This window comes from Amblyomma maculatum, chromosome 3 (genome assembly GCF_055883805.1).
Source record: "Amblyomma maculatum isolate TAMU_Amacu chromosome 3, ASM5588380v1, whole genome shotgun sequence".
Classification (NCBI taxonomy): domain Eukaryota; kingdom Metazoa; phylum Arthropoda; class Arachnida; order Ixodida; family Ixodidae; genus Amblyomma; species Amblyomma maculatum.
The window spans coordinates 72,887,886-72,904,854 of NC_139346.1; the positions used below are offsets into that span (position 1 = coordinate 72,887,886).

The following is a 16,969-nucleotide window of genomic DNA, read 5'->3' on the forward strand; positions in this document are numbered from 1 at the left end:
GTGAGAGGCCATAATGTTTCTTCCTCATCACTTAAATTCTGACAAGCTATGAACAAACGGCTCAGCTGTTTCGGGTCACGTGAAAGCAACTCCTGGTGACTCCGTGCTAAAACCTTTCTTTTGTTGTTGCTATCAGAAACGACCTCCCCCCCCCCCCCCTCCCTCCTAAAAAAAAAAAAGAATGTAACTTTGGAAGAACCATGATGTATCAGGAGCTTTAAGAGAGCTCAGAAGTCATTGCGCTTACCCAAAATCTTGAAAACGCGATTAACAAAACGTTTTAAGCTTAAAATCCTCACAAAACAAAGACGAGTGCAGGCGTTAAGGCCGCAGGTTGCAGGCACTTCGTATGCGAGGCCATATAAGATTTTCTTTCTGTTCTTTATAAATTTGAAACTAAAAAGTGCTGCGAATATCTATTTCGAAAAATAAAATAAAGGTACACTTTTTTTGCTTTTTCTGCAGGCGCATCTCTGTCAACACTTGTAGAGAAGCAAGCGAATGATATTTCGATGCAGTACGCATGAACACACACACAAGCCACCACTATACACCGGAACACTCGCGTGCATGATCTCGAATCTTCTCTGTCCAAGCTAGACCACATTCCATTGGCAGGGCGCGAAGACGTTGTACGTGACGAACCGCACCAGGAGCGGACAGTAGAGTCCCAGCATGGTGCTCACTGCTGCAAGAACCGAAGCCCAGCCCAGACGGCAGTGTCCGAGTGAAAACGCGCCCGCACCGTTGCCGCAGTGGTCCTGGGCGAAAGGAGTGGCCAGGAACCAGGGGAAGAGCAGAAGCGCCGAAGCTTGAAGCACCACTGCGTCAGAGAGAGAGAGAGAAAGTGAATAGTGATAAAATTTTAGCACCTGTCTAATCTGTTGTTTTTAGAGGTAAGCGAGGGTGTTGCCTTTGAGGTTCCTTACAGCCAATTCAGTCCTGTCCGGCTCAACCTGCTCTCAGCTCAACGGATTCGAAGCGGACATTCGCAGGTTAGCATGAGTTACTCTCGGTTATGGCAGGCTATAGAGGGCTGAATATTGAGCAGACATTGCACTACGGAGCTTGCTCTATATATCCCCGATAGCTACCTCCGCATATCAGTGTTGGGATATTTATTTACCTGCGTGTATTAGCGTTTTACCTACGAAGTACGTTGTGGCTAGAGACGCATTTCCCTCATCAATAGCGTTATCGGGAAGTGGAAACCGGTAGTGATGTCAAACATACCACATTATTTCGTACCAAATTTGTGGAGCATGTGTTGTGTGCTGTAGCATGTGTTGTAGCGTGTAAGGTGTTGTCATACCATTTCGCTCCTAGGTTAGCATGCATCTGCCATTCAAATTAGCAGCCAAGTAGCGACACGGACTCGAATTGACGAGATGTGCATTTCCAACTATGACCCTACCGTTCGTTGTCAAGTGTTTCCAGTGATGTCATACTATTGGTTCTTGCGCTTAGCATAGGTCTTTTTGTCAAGTTGCACTGCAGCTAGCGACAGAAATCCCAACCCCGTCGATATATATACGGAGATTTGCAGCTAAACTTTTTCTCTGTTTTGTTCCAACAATCTTATTGCCACCATTCATTGTACAATAGATATTCGTATCAACACTGTGACGCAGCCGTTCGTCATTCAGCGTTCCGAATGACGTCATACAATTTTCCGTTGCACGTGACATGCGTCTCTTATACTTCTGTCACACGGACAAGTCCCAACTCCCTCGAACTTCTTTTCCATAAAGAACCACGGAGGGAGTTCAGCCCCTGTGTCACACGGCTAAGAACGAGCTCCTCAAAGACGCCGTCAGGGTCCCATTAGGCGCTGTTCGTTTTTTGTATGCATGTAAAATAATCAAGTTAGAAACATGTAAATTAATTTTTAACTGCTTTCTTTTCAACAGTTTGAATTGAATTTAAAATATAAATGTACATTCATTCATATTAAAGGAATGCGCTGTTACTTTTACTAGCATAGTGGGTTTGTCCTTTCTGCTGGCCACAATGTGCTTGCAAAATTCTTGAGTGTATGCTTAAATATTAGCGAATTTCCTTTTTTCCATGCTCTACGTTGTGCTACGGTACCAAAATTAGTTAAAAACGCAAAAAGAGTGCTTAAGTGCTTCTTTTAAAATCTGAGCTCACGGGGAACCAGAGTACTCCCTTTACCTGCTCGAGGGAGATGATTGGAACTCCTTACGCTAGGAACATCCTTAAACTTCCTTTTCTAAAGGACTGCCGTGTGACACGGTGCATATCTCCATTGAGATAAAGACTACCTTGGTTGAAGGGAGTTAAAAGGAGTTCAGCCGTGCCCGTGTGACAGCAGTATTAGTACAATTGCAGGCTAACCAGTGACAGCAATTCTAGCCGGTAGGATATGTGTGTTTAATGCTACGCCTTTCCTGGAATTTACAATACTAGTTCTTGTGCCACTGTTAGTCGTACAGAGCTCCGGTTGTGTTATTAGCTTTTTCGCGATACACGTAGCATACAGTAGCCACTCAAGTTTCAGGCCGGATAATTACAAAGAACCAAGTCGATGAAGTAAAAACTCAGTTTGAGACGTTATCGCTTTCTGTCGCACGCATTTAGGCAGTCTGAAGTACCCTCCATAAGTTTTGCTGCCAGTCTGCTTTCTGCACTTACTATGCTGCTGCCAATATATCATTCGCGGTGTGCGCAGCATGCTAGGTCCCCATCGCTACTTCGCTGCGTCCCTTAACCTTTGTGTTCGGCTATGACGGTCATTGAGCCGTTTTCATCAGAATGAATCATTGTTATTCGCCCGCCTGTAGGCCTTTATGATACTGTTACGACCAATGTTGCTCCCCGTTAAATACGCGTCGCTTTTTCTGTGTGAAACTAAATTCAGGCCTTTCGAGTGATAACTACTTTTACTGTCGCAGAACAACGCCACAGACCACAGGAGGCGCAATACAAGCATACATTACAAGACATAACGAGTTATCGCACTACTTGTGTTGGTCATGATTTGCAGCGCTCCCCTTTACGTCAGTGTCGTTGTCTGCATGAAGTCTGCCCTAAGGTGCAAACTTCCTGCGCATTCGGCTCAGTGTGTATTACGGGTCGCTAAGGTGTGCGGCCTCCTAACCTAGAAATATTAGTCTTACTAGTTGCGCGTTTCTTCGCGCCAAGAATCGAGTGGTAAGAGGTGTCACAGTGGGAAGCCTATTTCCTTGAGCCAGCGATTGTTTCAATTATTTTAGGAGCGCCAAGAGAACTTATGTTTGCTGGGTGTCTTTCAGACATCGTTACTTTTGTCGTGAGTCTCGAGGTGCGGTGACCACGATGTGCGGATAAAATTTCTCAGAAAAAGAGTTAAAGTATTTCTTGCTGAAAAAGCCCCGCAAAGCTGTCGTTATAAACATCGACTAATTTTGTTTCATCCCTAAGAGCCGAAAAAGAGCGGGCACAATCGATGTATGAAAGCTCCGGGCGCGCTTCCTTTTGTTACTATAGGGACATCATGATTGAAAACTGACACTGAGCAAAGCCAGTTCATGCTGTGAATGCTTGTGGTGGCTTTGGACCTATTGATCTCCAAATTGCTCAATTAGAGGGCTATAGCGTAGTTTTTCTTCTGAATTACTGCTTCACTGACGGCGACGACGTTCTACTCATCTCGGCAAAGGCATTTCGCAAGTTGTCACTGCAAATACATTAGTGACGCAAGCTTGCTGCATTTGTAAAAAAAAAAAATAGCCAGTGACATCTATACCGATCTTGTTGAATGCTGGACAAGAGGGCGATAAATCTGACCTCCTGAAGCAAGTGGCTAGACAAGAAGGGTCGAGGATAGGGAAGAGTACGCACACCGATTATATGGTCATCAAGGCGGTCTGCCTTCACTCTGAATTGGCCATTGGCACACGGGGAAGGGGTTCAAGGCGCCTGGCGCTAAATGTACACAACGAAAGGGAATCTCCTCGTGCCTTCCTTCGGCAAGGCAGTGAATCTTCTGTGACTCAGCCACCACTCTTGTTGATCGAGATAGGGAGCGCTGTCATTGGGAATAGAAATGGAGGAAGAGAGGGCTAGAAGAGGGGAGCTCCCAGAGCGGGGTGTCGAGGGCGCATATATATAGGCACCCACCTGCGATGCCTCACCTACCTCAGACAACTAAGACTGCGGGAAAGGACTGAATCTCTCCACGTTGTAGCCCTGTCTCGTTTGGTATGCAGCTTCCTTTATTCGCCTGAAAGATGGCTTTCTTTGACGGTGGGTTGAGTAGGAACCGCAGGGATCGAGTCATCCCCGCGGCTTACGCAGCGTGGATGAGATCGTGGATGGGGTCGCTCTATGGGGAGATATACATTTTAGTAGGATCATGGGTCAACGAGAGCGAAGAAAAGAAAAATTGCACTTGATGATTGCCCCTACCATTTGTTGCAATCAAGATGGGAGCGGGAAGCGCATGAGAGCTTTTGGTATAAAAACGCGGGAGCTAAAAATGAGCATATTTGGCGTCAGGTGCAATGCTAGCAGTCACCTCGTGCTCTACCATGCGGTGGAAACAGCTGGAAAGGGTTAAACATGATTTGTCCGCCGCAATGCGAATGTATATCTTGATGCACTTTCCTGAATAAGTTTCGCATCACGTAAGAGAATTTCAAATAAGAAGAAGCATGTCAATGCTAAATAATTCAGAAAAGGAGGTGCTGCTGTCGATACGCTATGCCGTTTGGCAACATGACCCAAGGACGCGGCATTGAATCCGCATTGCGACGGGCTTCGCTTCGATGAAATGTAAAATGAGCTTCAATGCTTATGGATGTGAGTGGAAGCTTCAGAGCCCTAAGAATGTCAAGATTGTTACAGAAATATTCTTTGTTTTGTCTCGTTGAGCTGAAATGATTGTTATGACTTCTAACTCAACACTTCTCATCACAAGCACTATAGTAACCAGGAAAATGTAGCGGCTAGCTGTGAGAGATGAGACCTAAGCAAAATTTGCCTTCATCAAGGGGGTTATTCTTTTGCCGGCCACCTTCTGCGCAGCAATGGAATGGAAACTTATTCATTGCTTTCTCCTTAAGGGCAACGGCCTATAGGAAGTTTATCCAGATGTTGAAAACACTTCGGAACTTCTCGATACAGCACTGTTCAGAGGAAGCCTTTTCAACTAGTGTCGGTTATTACATTTGTACATCTTCTGCGGCCATAACCACCTGGTAGATCTATAAATAACGCAATTAGTAATCCTTATCATCATCACTCGCCAAAGGTCCGGATGAACGAATGCATACAAGAACATTTGCTGCTGGCCCTGATACATTACCCACACCATCGAGTAATGAAATTTAGTTAGTATGCACAATTTAACATCAATAATTAATTCGTTCTTTTTCTACAGCTGCACCTACAAACATGTCGAAATAACTTTTAAGTGTCATGTTTCATATTTATGAACGCAAAATAAAATGTGATTAAAATAAAAATGCGGAATTTCATGCAAATTAAGACCGTGAGTTTGTAAAACGTCATTATAAACCTCATAACAGATTTTCGCAATTATTTCCCTGTGAGTTCAAAACCTGGTTGGTGAGCGTTTTCTAGTCTATAACGTCGCAGCAAGCGATACACAGTGCACGATTCTGAGAACACAGGAATAGCGACCCAGGGCAAAACGTCCCAGGCATAACAGTGTCAGTTCTGGTTCTTGAGAAGTATGGAATTTAAGGCGTGTACATCTGTTATACATGTTAAACAGGAAATAACGCCCCATTCTGGAACGAAGAATAACAGAACTCAGCTAAGGTCTAAGAATCGGAACAGGCAAATTCAAATTCTACTATTGGCTTAAAATACATACCGGCCACATTTGAATCGTAAATTAACAGATGCGAAATTTCACGGTGCAAGCTTAATATGGGAGATATGAATCTAAAGAACTATCCTTGGTGTATGAAGATTGCGGGAGGTAGAAGGATTGCTTTGTATTTGCTTGTGGTAAGGCAAAATACTAAGCTATGAGGGGAAGCCTACGTGCGAAACATTATTCATTTTTGTTTGTGTTCTTCAAGAACTGCGTCTTCCTGCCTTTTCTTCATGAATTCACCTGCGGTGGTAGACAAACAAGGAGTATGCATTTCAATTTCTCATTTATGCGATGACTTACAAAGCAGTAATTGAGGATATATCATCCAAAAGAGTCAAGTGGCAACTGCTTTCTCTTTAACGCACATAGTGCTACTCGGTATTGCACTGCTTTTGATTTCGAGCATTGAAGTTCATCATTCTCTCGGGGCAGAATGCCAACTGAAAAAGGGCCAAATTTCACAGTGAATCAAACGCGGATTTGGCTTCATCACAGGCGTCTTCAGTCGCCGATCTAGAATCACTAACTTGTGGTAGTTGTTGTGTTCTGCATAGGTTCAATGGCTTTACGGTCTTAGCTCTGAAGCAACAGATCTACAATACCGGGCCGCGCCAACACAGTCAAGGTGCACGAAACTAAAGTGTCTACGAATGCAATGTCCTTCCTTTCGCAATGCTCACCCCCCTCTGAAAGTTAGGAAGGTCGACTCTTCTTAATTCGATAAGTGTTGCGCCGTCTTGCTGAAGCATTCTATCAAACCTTTGAGACTTAATCGTCCTTCGATTGGGCAGAGGATTTTATAACGTAAGGTAAAATTCTACACTTGAACAATAGGCGGAAGTGCTTTCTTTACCTTTCCCTATCATGGTTCATGTAATCTACAAGCAATCCGGTTCATTTCGAGTGAGTGACTTAACATTTTTCTACAAGCACAAGCACACTTTGAATATACTGCGGCTAATATGAAAGGATAAATTACGTCCCTCTAAACTCAAAATTTGCTACAGGAACGCAAGTGCAATTCACATAACCTGTGCAAACATTATCAACTTTTCGATACCAGGAACTGACTACCGTCCACGTATATGAGATTCTTCTCCTAACAAGAGTGTCACTGCTCGCGCACACGGGTACTGATAAAAGCTTATGGAATGCGGTTTAACGGCAAAAAAACAATTGTGTCTGCATTTGCACGCTAACTAGTAAGCTTCTATTCGTCCCAAAGGAGGGGGCAGCCATGCCCCTCATATTTCTAAGTTTTGTTTTTACTTGCTTCATCTGACTACAAAATGTTTTGCAGCGCGCTGCATTCTGTATACGTTTTTTATTACTGTGCGCTTGCAAAACTAATTCACGCTGCAGATATTTCAACATCTCCTAGAAAACGCTTAGTCCTTCTTGTGCTGCGGCAAACTGCAATACGAGGTTATCCTCGGAACATGCCTGTAGCTATATCGGATTCACAAGCGGGTACGTCTTCCTTACCTCCTGCTCCTTGAGCGTGTCCAATGACAGTAGCGGCAGCGAACCTATTCGAAGTTCCATCTAACGCAAGAGACAGTATGCCCAGAACTGCCGCGATGCACAACACTGCTGAGCCAGAGCTGAACATCAGGAAACTGGATCGCCACGCAGCCGAAGGGAACCTTGAACCACCCTCTTCGGGGGTTGAAGAGGCCTCGTCGAACCTGTAGCACAGCGCATCACCCTTCAGTAACAGTCCACTAGAGTCATCGGCCTCCGTGTAGCAAGCCCCGTAGAGTCCAAGCATGTAGGCCAGGTCATTGGGATCATAGGTGAGTGGAGGCCTGGCCACGTCCGTTCGCTCCCGCACCAGCCACTCGGGTTGGACGAGACTTACCAGACTCATGAGCGCGACCAGAGTGGAGAGGAGTGCCCACACTACAGACACTGGCCATGAAGTCCGTCTCAAGAGCACGTGCACATGTTGAGTAGGAAGAAACGCTGCCGCGCACGGAGTAGGCGCTAAGGGAGAAGTGGGTAAGGTCCCTTTCCACTTGAGAGACCCGCTGCTTGCTGCCTGCCCGACACCATGAGGAGGTGAGGTAGGCTTACGTTCTTTGCGAATGATCATTGATCAACTTCACGTTCTGCAGCTTGGATCAAATGTATTCTGGCGGACACTTATTGCCTTATTGAGCGATGCGAATCGCTTGACCACGCCTCCTTTCATTGCTGACGTTGTGATCTTGAGGCCAGCTGTTGGTGACTTCTTTATGGTTTCAAAACCCGTCAGCTACTCAGTTCGCGCCTTCATTTAGCTGAAGAGATCTCCGGTTTTCCGAACACTCAGCTCCTCTTACGCAGTTTCCGTGTGCTCAGCACAATCACGTCCTTCAATTTCGATGGATGTAGACCCTAAACACGTCGACACGCATAGACTCCAAACAGCTAAACGGTCCTTCAAATGTTATACATATATCTGTTTGCACGCACATTAAGTTTACTGTAGCACACGAATAGACCACGACACCAGACAAGCGACGTGTTCCCGTTCACTTATCAAGCACTAACTCGTTTTCAATTGCTGTGGTTGAATTATAGTTAAGTGGTTACTAAACTATTTGTACTTTCATCAACTTAAGCCTAGGTGTTCATAGTCGAGAAGCTTTCGTCGAGGCTTCAGCTGCTGCAATAACACGAGGTCGCCATCAGCAAGCTGCCTTCAGATGTTCACCGGTGTCCTTTTTACGAAAATCCACTTCAAAGGAGAACTAAAAGACACAGCTTGCGCACTAGCCAACCCTGCCGCAGGGCAGATTCTTCAAGCTGTACTTCCACGCAGCCTTGTGCAGTGCAGGCGAAGTCATTTCCTTTCACGCCATCCAGGTCCACAAGCAGCAACTATAGAAACAGTTCAGTCTTGCTCCGGGATGAGCTCCTCACCGTAAAAGCAACCCGAGGCACTGTCGAGACTGGGAGAACGCGGAAGAGCGCCTCATCCACACCGCGGAAGCAGAAGCGCGCGAACGCGGCGCACACGCCTGCGCCACGATGCGGGCATCGCCGGAGAGCTGGCAGGTTCCTTCAGCGACAGCATCGGAATGAGAGACCTTACCGGGAGAAGCACGAACCCCGAGACGCGAGTCCCCTCCGCCTTCCCCTGGTTCCCTTCCTCTGCGCGCCCTGAAGCCCGGCGTTGCCAGGCCAACAAGTGGCGACGCTCTCGCGCAAAGGAACGCGGTGCCGCAGCTGCTCCAAGGGAGAGCGCATGCGCCCTTGCCTTCTTCTCGGCTCTTGCGCGTCCCCGCTCCGGCGGTGGAAGCCTTCGACCGGTCTGGCTTCTTTTGTTTTATACTGGTTTCTGCCGCCCGCTCTTTCATTCTCATTCCTTCTTGGAGAGGGCTGGTGCCTTTGCCGTCCCAGTTTGTGTGTCGGTACCGTCTCCCCCACTTCGGTAGAGTGCTCGATATTTCCCTCTTCATTCCTGTCCTAATGTGTGCCTGGAAGCTGTCGTCATCTGATGCCCTCTGTAGAGTGCGTTAAAACCTATTTCGGGACTACATTCCGCCTGCTCTCTTCATAAATCTATATATAAAAATATTTCATTTTGCTAATTCCTTGGATGTCTTAATTAATGTGGCCATTGACGAGCAGCTTTTTGGTGTAGCTGTTTGTCCCTTATATTGAGTATATTCGGCGCAAGAGATTGTTTGCAAAAACAAAAACGATTTTGAAGACGAAAAAATTTGAATTCTTTAATTTTGTATCACTCATCATTCTCCAATGCCCCTCCCAATACGCAGTTAGGCGATAGTAATGCACTTTACAAATCCCCGAGCTTTCCAAGTTACTACGAAGGCTTCCAATAACGGCCCCTTCCTCTCTTCATTTCACTGTCTCCTTCATGGTGTCAATCAAGGCCGGTTTAGCTGTACACCGAGAGGAAGGGTTACTGCGCCCTTCTCTATTAGACGCCGACGTCTATAAGATGTCGGCGATAAGGCAATGTGTTGAAAAGGTTCCTTATTAAGGCGAAAACCTTGAATGATTCACACAGTCGGCGTTCGTACGTCCATTCACACTATTGCTGTGAACCAAAAGACATCACGTAAACGGACAAAAATATACTGTCTCCACCGGGAATCGATCCTCAATCCCTTGGATTGCCAACCGAGTGCTTTAACCAACTGCGCCGCGCCGAAGACTTTTTTTTTTTTTGCATGGCATTTAATACACGTGGTTATGTACAGAAGGGGTATGTACACAGACTATATACAAAGAACTCAGCCGTTGCTGAGCTGCACAACAGAAAACACAACTAAAAGGCAGGCAAGGATAAAACACCGTGTCACCAGCGGAAACCAATCAGGTTTAAAGTCATTTTTCTTGTAAATGTCCTTCAGTTGCAACATCATTCCGCTAAAATGGAGTCTAGGTGGAAAAACAGGTTCAGCGTTGCGATCCAACATGCCTGTCTTCAAGCTATTAAGTCCAATAAGGAAAAACGTGTAGTATGTTTCGTAATCAGATTGTGTAACAGCAAGATACTGCAACTGTACGAATTGAGAACAAAGTATTTTTTTAGAGTTCCTTGCAGCACCTCCCAAAAGAAAATTGTGTCTTCGCAATTAATGAAACAGTGCTCAATTGTTTCAGTCACATCACAAAGACTGGCAGTTAACAGAAGATACAAAAATATTTTCCTATGGAGCCATGTGTTAACAGACAGAGCTTCGATGTGTAATCTGCATTTTACCCACCCTCTTTAACAACACATCATAACTATTAAGACGAAAGTACAAAGAACGATACAGTGTTGGCGGAAAAAGCATTGCTATCAATTCCTTGTTTAGTATCTTGCGCGAAACAGAATATAAGTACTCATTCGAGTATCGTACTGTCAAAAACCTGACCGAAGCATAAACTTCCTGCATAAATTCTAGTAACAGTGGGTGGTCAGTAAAATCTGCAGAAACGACTAAGTCGGGAAGCAGATTCAAGAAATTAACTTGTAGGAATGCTCTAATAATCGGATGTGAACAATCACGAAAAAAGAAACGAGCAACTAACTGCCTTACATACAGATGCACTAAGCCGAGCTTCCCTGCACAAACAGGTCTGAATAGGTTGTCACGTCGAATCGCTCCAAAACTTGATGACCAAATAAACATCGCAAATATTCGATGAAAACGCTGGTTGTAATGTCTAGCACAGTAGAGGACCTGAAGCACGTAATAATTTTTTTTTTCTAAAAAAAAATTGCAGGTCTGAGCCCTACCGAAAATTGACAGCCGATAGGGGACAAATGTATTAGCATAACGCTGAACGACTGGAACTCACTTTTTTTAGTAATAGGCACTTGACTGAAATGCATGCAGTGGAACGCTCAGATGTTTAGGGAGCACACATGACCATTGAACGCCTGCATATAGGGGTGGTGTTGAGCCCCACGAACTAAACCAAAGGCCGGAACTCTTGGAGTGATTCATCTGAGCAAATTTTTCTATGCTGGATATAACTTTTTCGATGCTTTGTTTATCAGTGCAGAAAAACGCAAGATCATCCGCATATGCAAGCACTTTAACCTCGTTTCTAACGAGAGGGTAGCCATGGATACTACTGTTATGTGAAACACTCCGACAAAATGGCTCCAAGTAAAGAACAAAAAGCAACGGAGACATCGGACAGACTTGCTTCACAGAAGAGTTTATTGGTATGGGGCTTGATAGGTGGCCACTTACAATCAGGTGAGTCGAAAAATTCTTATAGCAAAGTTGCACTCTATTCAGTAATACAGAACCAACATTCGCTCGCTCCAGAAGAGAAAACAGGAATGAATGACGAACTCGATCAAATGCTTTTGCGAGGTCGACCTGAAGTAAAGCAACCTGATCATGAGAGCAGGAGCACGATTCGAGGATTGTGCGCGCAATATGTACATTACTTTGAATGGCACGGCCCCTTAAGCCGCACGTCTGGTGAGGGCCAATGAGAACCGACATTGCGAACTGTAGGCGATTTGATAAAATTTTGGCGAAAAACTTGTAATCCACGTTTGCCATTGTGATTGGTCTATATCCTTCCACTGAGCGTAATTTTTCTTCATTTTTCGTTTCTTCAGGGCATTTTGTAAAAGTCTCGGGAAGGACTTCTAGATCAAAAATCAGCACGAAGACATCTAGCAGGATAGGAGCAAGAACAGTTTTAAAAGCTTCGTAAAATTCAGAGGAAATGCCATCAGGACCAGGCGAGAGGTAACTGATCAATTGCCACTTCTACCTCCTGCTGCGTGAAAGAACTACTAATTACAGAACAATCACCTTCTGATAAAGGCGTCACCAGGGATGTGAAACGCGATATAATGTCAGGATTTCTCACAGGAGGAGTGGCACTAAACAACATCGAGTTATAATCCACGAATGCGGGCGTAACCTCATTCGTACGCGTACCCAATTATGTGCCATTACGCATTAATCCCGGAATCAGCTTTAAATTCGCATGATGACGTTCATCAAGCAAAACTTGCCGCGTCGGGCGCTCGCAGTGCAAAGCACGCTTTACACGAGATCGAATTAAGGCACCCATGTATCATTCCGCATCATGCCTTTTTAATTCACTTTTGACACTAGCGATTTCATCCGCATATGAGCCAGGGGATTCACATTTTAGTGCATACAGGTTACACAAGGTTTTGTCAACTGCCTGCTCCTGATGTTTCCTGTAGAAAGATTTAATTGAGCCAAATTCAATTGCTATCGCACGGTATACTTTCTGCTTGAACATTTCCCAAGCGGCAAACAATGGTAGACTACCGAAAAAACATGATTGGAGCTGTGAGCGCCCACGAATGATAAATTCTTAATCATTTACCAGCGATGAGTTCAACCTCCAAAGTTCCCACTGCGGCTAAAACTTTGAATGGTCACCGAGCCGGGCCACTACCATGCAATGATCAGAAAACGAAACCGGTATAGTTTCGCATACAAGCCCGCGGGAAACTAATGTACAAGATGCATAAATCCGGCCTAGACGAGCGTGAGAATGCCCCTGAATGTGGGTGAATGATCTAGGAAGAACGGCAGGACACCCCTGTATCAAGCAGTCCTGCTCCTGCATCTTCTGTAACACGGAACAAAAGTTCACCGCTTCTGTTACTGCGTGCATCTGGACTAAAACGATCTATGGGGTTGAAAACACAGTTGAAGTCGCCCATTAGCACAAGATGTCGGACATAGTCAAATATGCTGCCTATGTATTCAAAGAAACTTATGAACTGAGTCACAGTATTTAAAGCATAAACTTTAAGTAAAGGCCATGGCTTCCTAAAGAATAGAAGATCGCAGCATATCAACCGGCCCTCATCGTCGATATTATAAGTTAGGCCAGAACAAGGCAGTGCCTTACACAAAAACAGAAAACAACCTGCTGTCGTGACGCTGGGACTAAGTCGACCCGGCCTTCACTTGGTAGCGTGCAGAGACTCCGGGTTGATGAAGAATTGAATCTTCGAAGTTGGTAAAATATATACAAGCAGGCTCAATGGCACTCCGAGGAAACTTATTTACATGAAAAAAAAGGGTATATCACCAAAATGGCAAGCGTTAAGAGTTCATAGCGAGAAGCGTCTGGATGAGCCGTTTACCCAGGGCTCAGAGCCTCATTTCGTGCTCTGCAACGTCCTTAAATCCCCTATGTACAGCCCATCTTTGAAGATGCTGACCAATCAGTTCCAGGGCACACCCCTCAGATATCGGCAACCAATCGAACACATCACTGCACTGATGGTCTGATGCACTGACTGGTCCAGTATTGTTTCGTCGGGGGTGGTCACTTGTTCTCGGGTGAGCTTGGGAACGGCGAGGAGGTAAATTTCGATTCTTCTGCAAAGATCCGCTATGTTGGTTCCGGCAAGTGGATTTCCTTCTCAGAAACCCAAGTGTACGTGCGCGCCGCGAATACTGCTCTCAGTTATTGTCCCTTTCCGGCAATTGCAACTCTTTCCTGCATTCACGGGAAATTCTCTAATGGCCGTAATCCTCATGCTCCTTTCTTCTCCTGTACGTCAGCGAACGTGTCACTCCGATCATCTCATTTGCACAATATGCATTCCTCACTTGACAATAGCGCCTCTCGACGGGAAGGGCGAACAGTTGAACAAAAGCACTTCCAGCTATTTCTCACAGGGCGACGTTTCTTTGTATTTTTCTTGATGTTCCCTTGACAGGGCCAACTTCGCAGTTGTAGGGTCATGACAAAGCAAAGCATGCTCACACAAAAGGATTCATGTGAACATGCTCACAGCAGTTGCAACAGCAGCACATATCAATACCATGCCCACAGGCGCGCAATAATGCGCTCAAGCGCGGACCATGCACGGTCACAACACTGCCGACAAGCCCACAGCATGCGCAACAATGACATTAAAATCTGCCAAAGAGGGCTCTAACACCCTCTCGGTCTCCTCTCTCTCTCCATCTTCGTCTTCTCGACTACTAGAATATCTAGACGCCTGCTGTGCAGAAGTCGGCGAAGTTACATTTGCACATTGAGAGTTGCAAACACTATCTCTTCAGAGACCGCCATGGTGACAGCACATAGTTTTGCCTACAATTCAATTTATCTGTCGGAAGATGGCGAAGCCGCCCCTGAACCACCGCCAGCTTGTTGCCAGCTTGATCATCCTCCTCACTAGACCTGGAGGCACATGATGCACGGCGTTTCAAGACTGGCTCATCGACAGCAGCGAGCCCGTCAGCCACAGGAACCGGGCATTGGTCTGGACGTTGATGCATCGTAATGCATCGTCAGGTGGCCGGACTCGGTGCTGAAGCTCGCCCGCGTATGTAACCACACACTCCTCCGCTGTGTGGCCGAAACGCCGGCAATCTTTGCAACGTGGCGTACGGCAGTGGCGACGAATGTGCCCTACACGGTTGCAGCGGAGGCAGAGAGGTGGTCGGCCAGTTATCAAAACGAGGCTCTGCACTCCACACACAGTTAGTTGATGTGGAACGTCACCAACGCTAACCCCTTTGGCAAGAGTCAAAGTGACATCCTGGCTGAGCGTTTTCATCTGTTCCATGCCAGCAAGTTTCCAGTTTTCCCTCGAAATCGAGGTGACTTTTCCGTAATCTTGTAGAGCCTCACGAATAAAGGAGTTATCCAAGCGTTCAGGCAGCCAGAGAAGTTTCGCCTTTACCTCCTTCGTTTCCGGATCCACAACAACACAGCGACGGTTCTTAACCAATAAATCTCCCCATGAGACTAGCTTTCCTTTAGAGAGCGACAATTTACATGTAACCATCCAGACATGCGACATTTGAAATTTCCGATAGAGCTTATTTCTTCCCAATCCACTACGTCCCGAAGGGCGTCTCTGAAGTCTTGGGCACGGTAAGAACGGCCAGCGAGGTCAGCATGCAGAAAAATAGAGTCGACGACAAGCTTACCAGTCGGGAAACGGGGAAAGACAACACGGTAATCATTACTGCTGGCGTTAACCTGAGCAGTACCTTCGCCAGAGGCCGATTGAACCTTTGCGGCGGAGAGCATTGTGAAACGCTACCAAGCGGTATGGTGTCTTCGGCGTCTCCCTCTAGGGCTCATGCCGGGGATCGTGAAACGGGCATCCTAGTTATCCTTGTCTACCTTGAGGATAATGGTAATGATGACAATGACTCTGCAATTAGCGATTATGACGATGATAATATTAGCAATTATTATGATAACGATAATGACAGCAAATGTGATGTATCGTGTACACCAGCAACTCTTAGGCTTTCTCATTTCTGCAGTGTAAATTCTACGGTGCTCTCGGAATTGTTTTGTGCAAGGCAGCATGCTACGTAATTTTTTTTCATCTTTACTGAAGCGGTAAACCTCTAACTCTTCAGTTACAAAGTTTCATCAGTCAGTGCCTAATTTCATAATGAAAGTGCACTGCGTCGAAGCTTGGATACTCCCGCCAGTTATGTTCAACCAGCGAGCAGTGACCACGTTGGATGAAAGAGTGGTGTCCAAGTGTGTGATACTTTCCTAAACAGGCCAATAAAAGTAGCTTGATGTTCTGACAACCTTTGTAATGCTGGGTACGTAATACTTATTACTATGCTATTAAGAAGCGGTCGCCCGAGATTTGTATATATATGGAGCTATGAGGCTACATGTCAACGCATTAAAGGATTTTCAATATTTTTTTTTCTTTTTACAGTGGGTGCAATGCTACCTTTTGTGAAAGATATCGTGAAAATATTCCCATGAGAGAAAATAGAAGTTTTACAATGATTTAGTTACAAGCGGTTAAACTTTTGCTTTTTTTTTTGCTTTGAGTTGTCGCGACGTGCACAAAGTATCACACTTGCTGGGTTCTCGAAGCCTCCCATAATCGGTAATTGCAAAGATACAATTATGAGGCACCACCTCAATCACTTAATATATTTGTGTTGCGCAAGCAGTACGCTCAAACTACACAAATTAAATATCCCAGGTTAAAGGGGGACACTGAAGGCCTATCGAGTGCCACAATAATTGCAGAAAAAAGCAACAAACACTTTGATGAATGACGAACCGCTGCTTTTCCGCTCATCCAGTCTTTCTTTGTTACTTAGTTGCGGATGTTCTTTGTTAAGTGCATGAGCCTCTTAATCAGCGATTTCAAAGCTTCGCATGGTGCCGTGTCCAGCTACTTGCTGCTAATTTAGGAAAAGACTTTCTGAATCTAATTTTTTTCACAGTTCTTCATTGACGGAGTCTTATGAACCATAATTTATTCACATGCAAAACTGCATCAAAACAGGCATTATGTCCGCATATGGTACCTTTAAATCTTGCGGATTTTTATTTTTTTTTTCAATTTCTTGTCACGACCTGCCCTCTGTGGCTTAACATGGTAGTTTTAATTACTTTTTGGGAGCATACGATAAGCTTCAGAACCAAAAGTTAAGATGCATCGCAAGCTTCAGCCACTTCTAGCAATATGCTTAAAAGCGTATCTTGGAATATTCCATGGCCATCAAAAAACTATCCTCAAACACGTAGCCCATTCTGTTTGTGTGCAAGTTTAACAGGAAAACAAAAACTCGAATGCAACTTGTGCAAGCAGGCGACCGTGAAATACCGAGATGTTAAAAAATGTAATGCTAGTGCGATTATGTGGCT

General features: G+C 45.3%; 2 protein-coding genes across 2 annotated transcripts; both read right to left on the reverse strand.

The window, feature by feature from the left end:
- Nucleotides 1-596: 596 nt before the first annotated feature.
- On the reverse strand, nt 597-7,943 carry LOC146194969 (uncharacterized). Its single transcript, XM_084596685.1, has 2 exons — nt 7,334-7,943; nt 597-823 (listed from the first exon to the last, which is right to left on the reverse strand). The coding sequence occupies exons 1-2, from the start codon at nt 7,941-7,943 to the stop codon at nt 597-599; spliced, it is 837 nt and encodes a 278-aa protein (XP_084452811.1).
- Nucleotides 7,944-14,531: 6,588 nt separating this feature from the next.
- Nucleotides 14,532-15,131, reverse strand: LOC146194970 (uncharacterized). The gene has a single exon (XM_084596686.1). It carries the CDS (start codon nt 15,129-15,131, stop codon nt 14,532-14,534), a length of 600 nt encoding a protein of 199 aa, XP_084452812.1.
- Between the last annotated feature and the right edge of the window lie 1,838 nt (nt 15,132-16,969).

Bases quoted from the DNA above. Each gene is read 5' to 3' on its own strand.
- LOC146194969 (XM_084596685.1), bottom strand. From the start codon at position 7,943: ATGATCATTCGCAAAGAACGTAAGCCTACCTCACCTCCTCATGGTGTC. The intron at 824-7,333 runs GTAAGGAAGACG...TCTCTGACGCAG, and splicing joins ACACGCTCAAGGAGCAGGAG to TGGTGCTTCAAGCTTCGGCG.
- LOC146194970 (XM_084596686.1), bottom strand. From the start codon at position 15,131: ATGTCGCATGTCTGGATGGTTACATGTAAATTGTCGCTCTCTAAAGGA.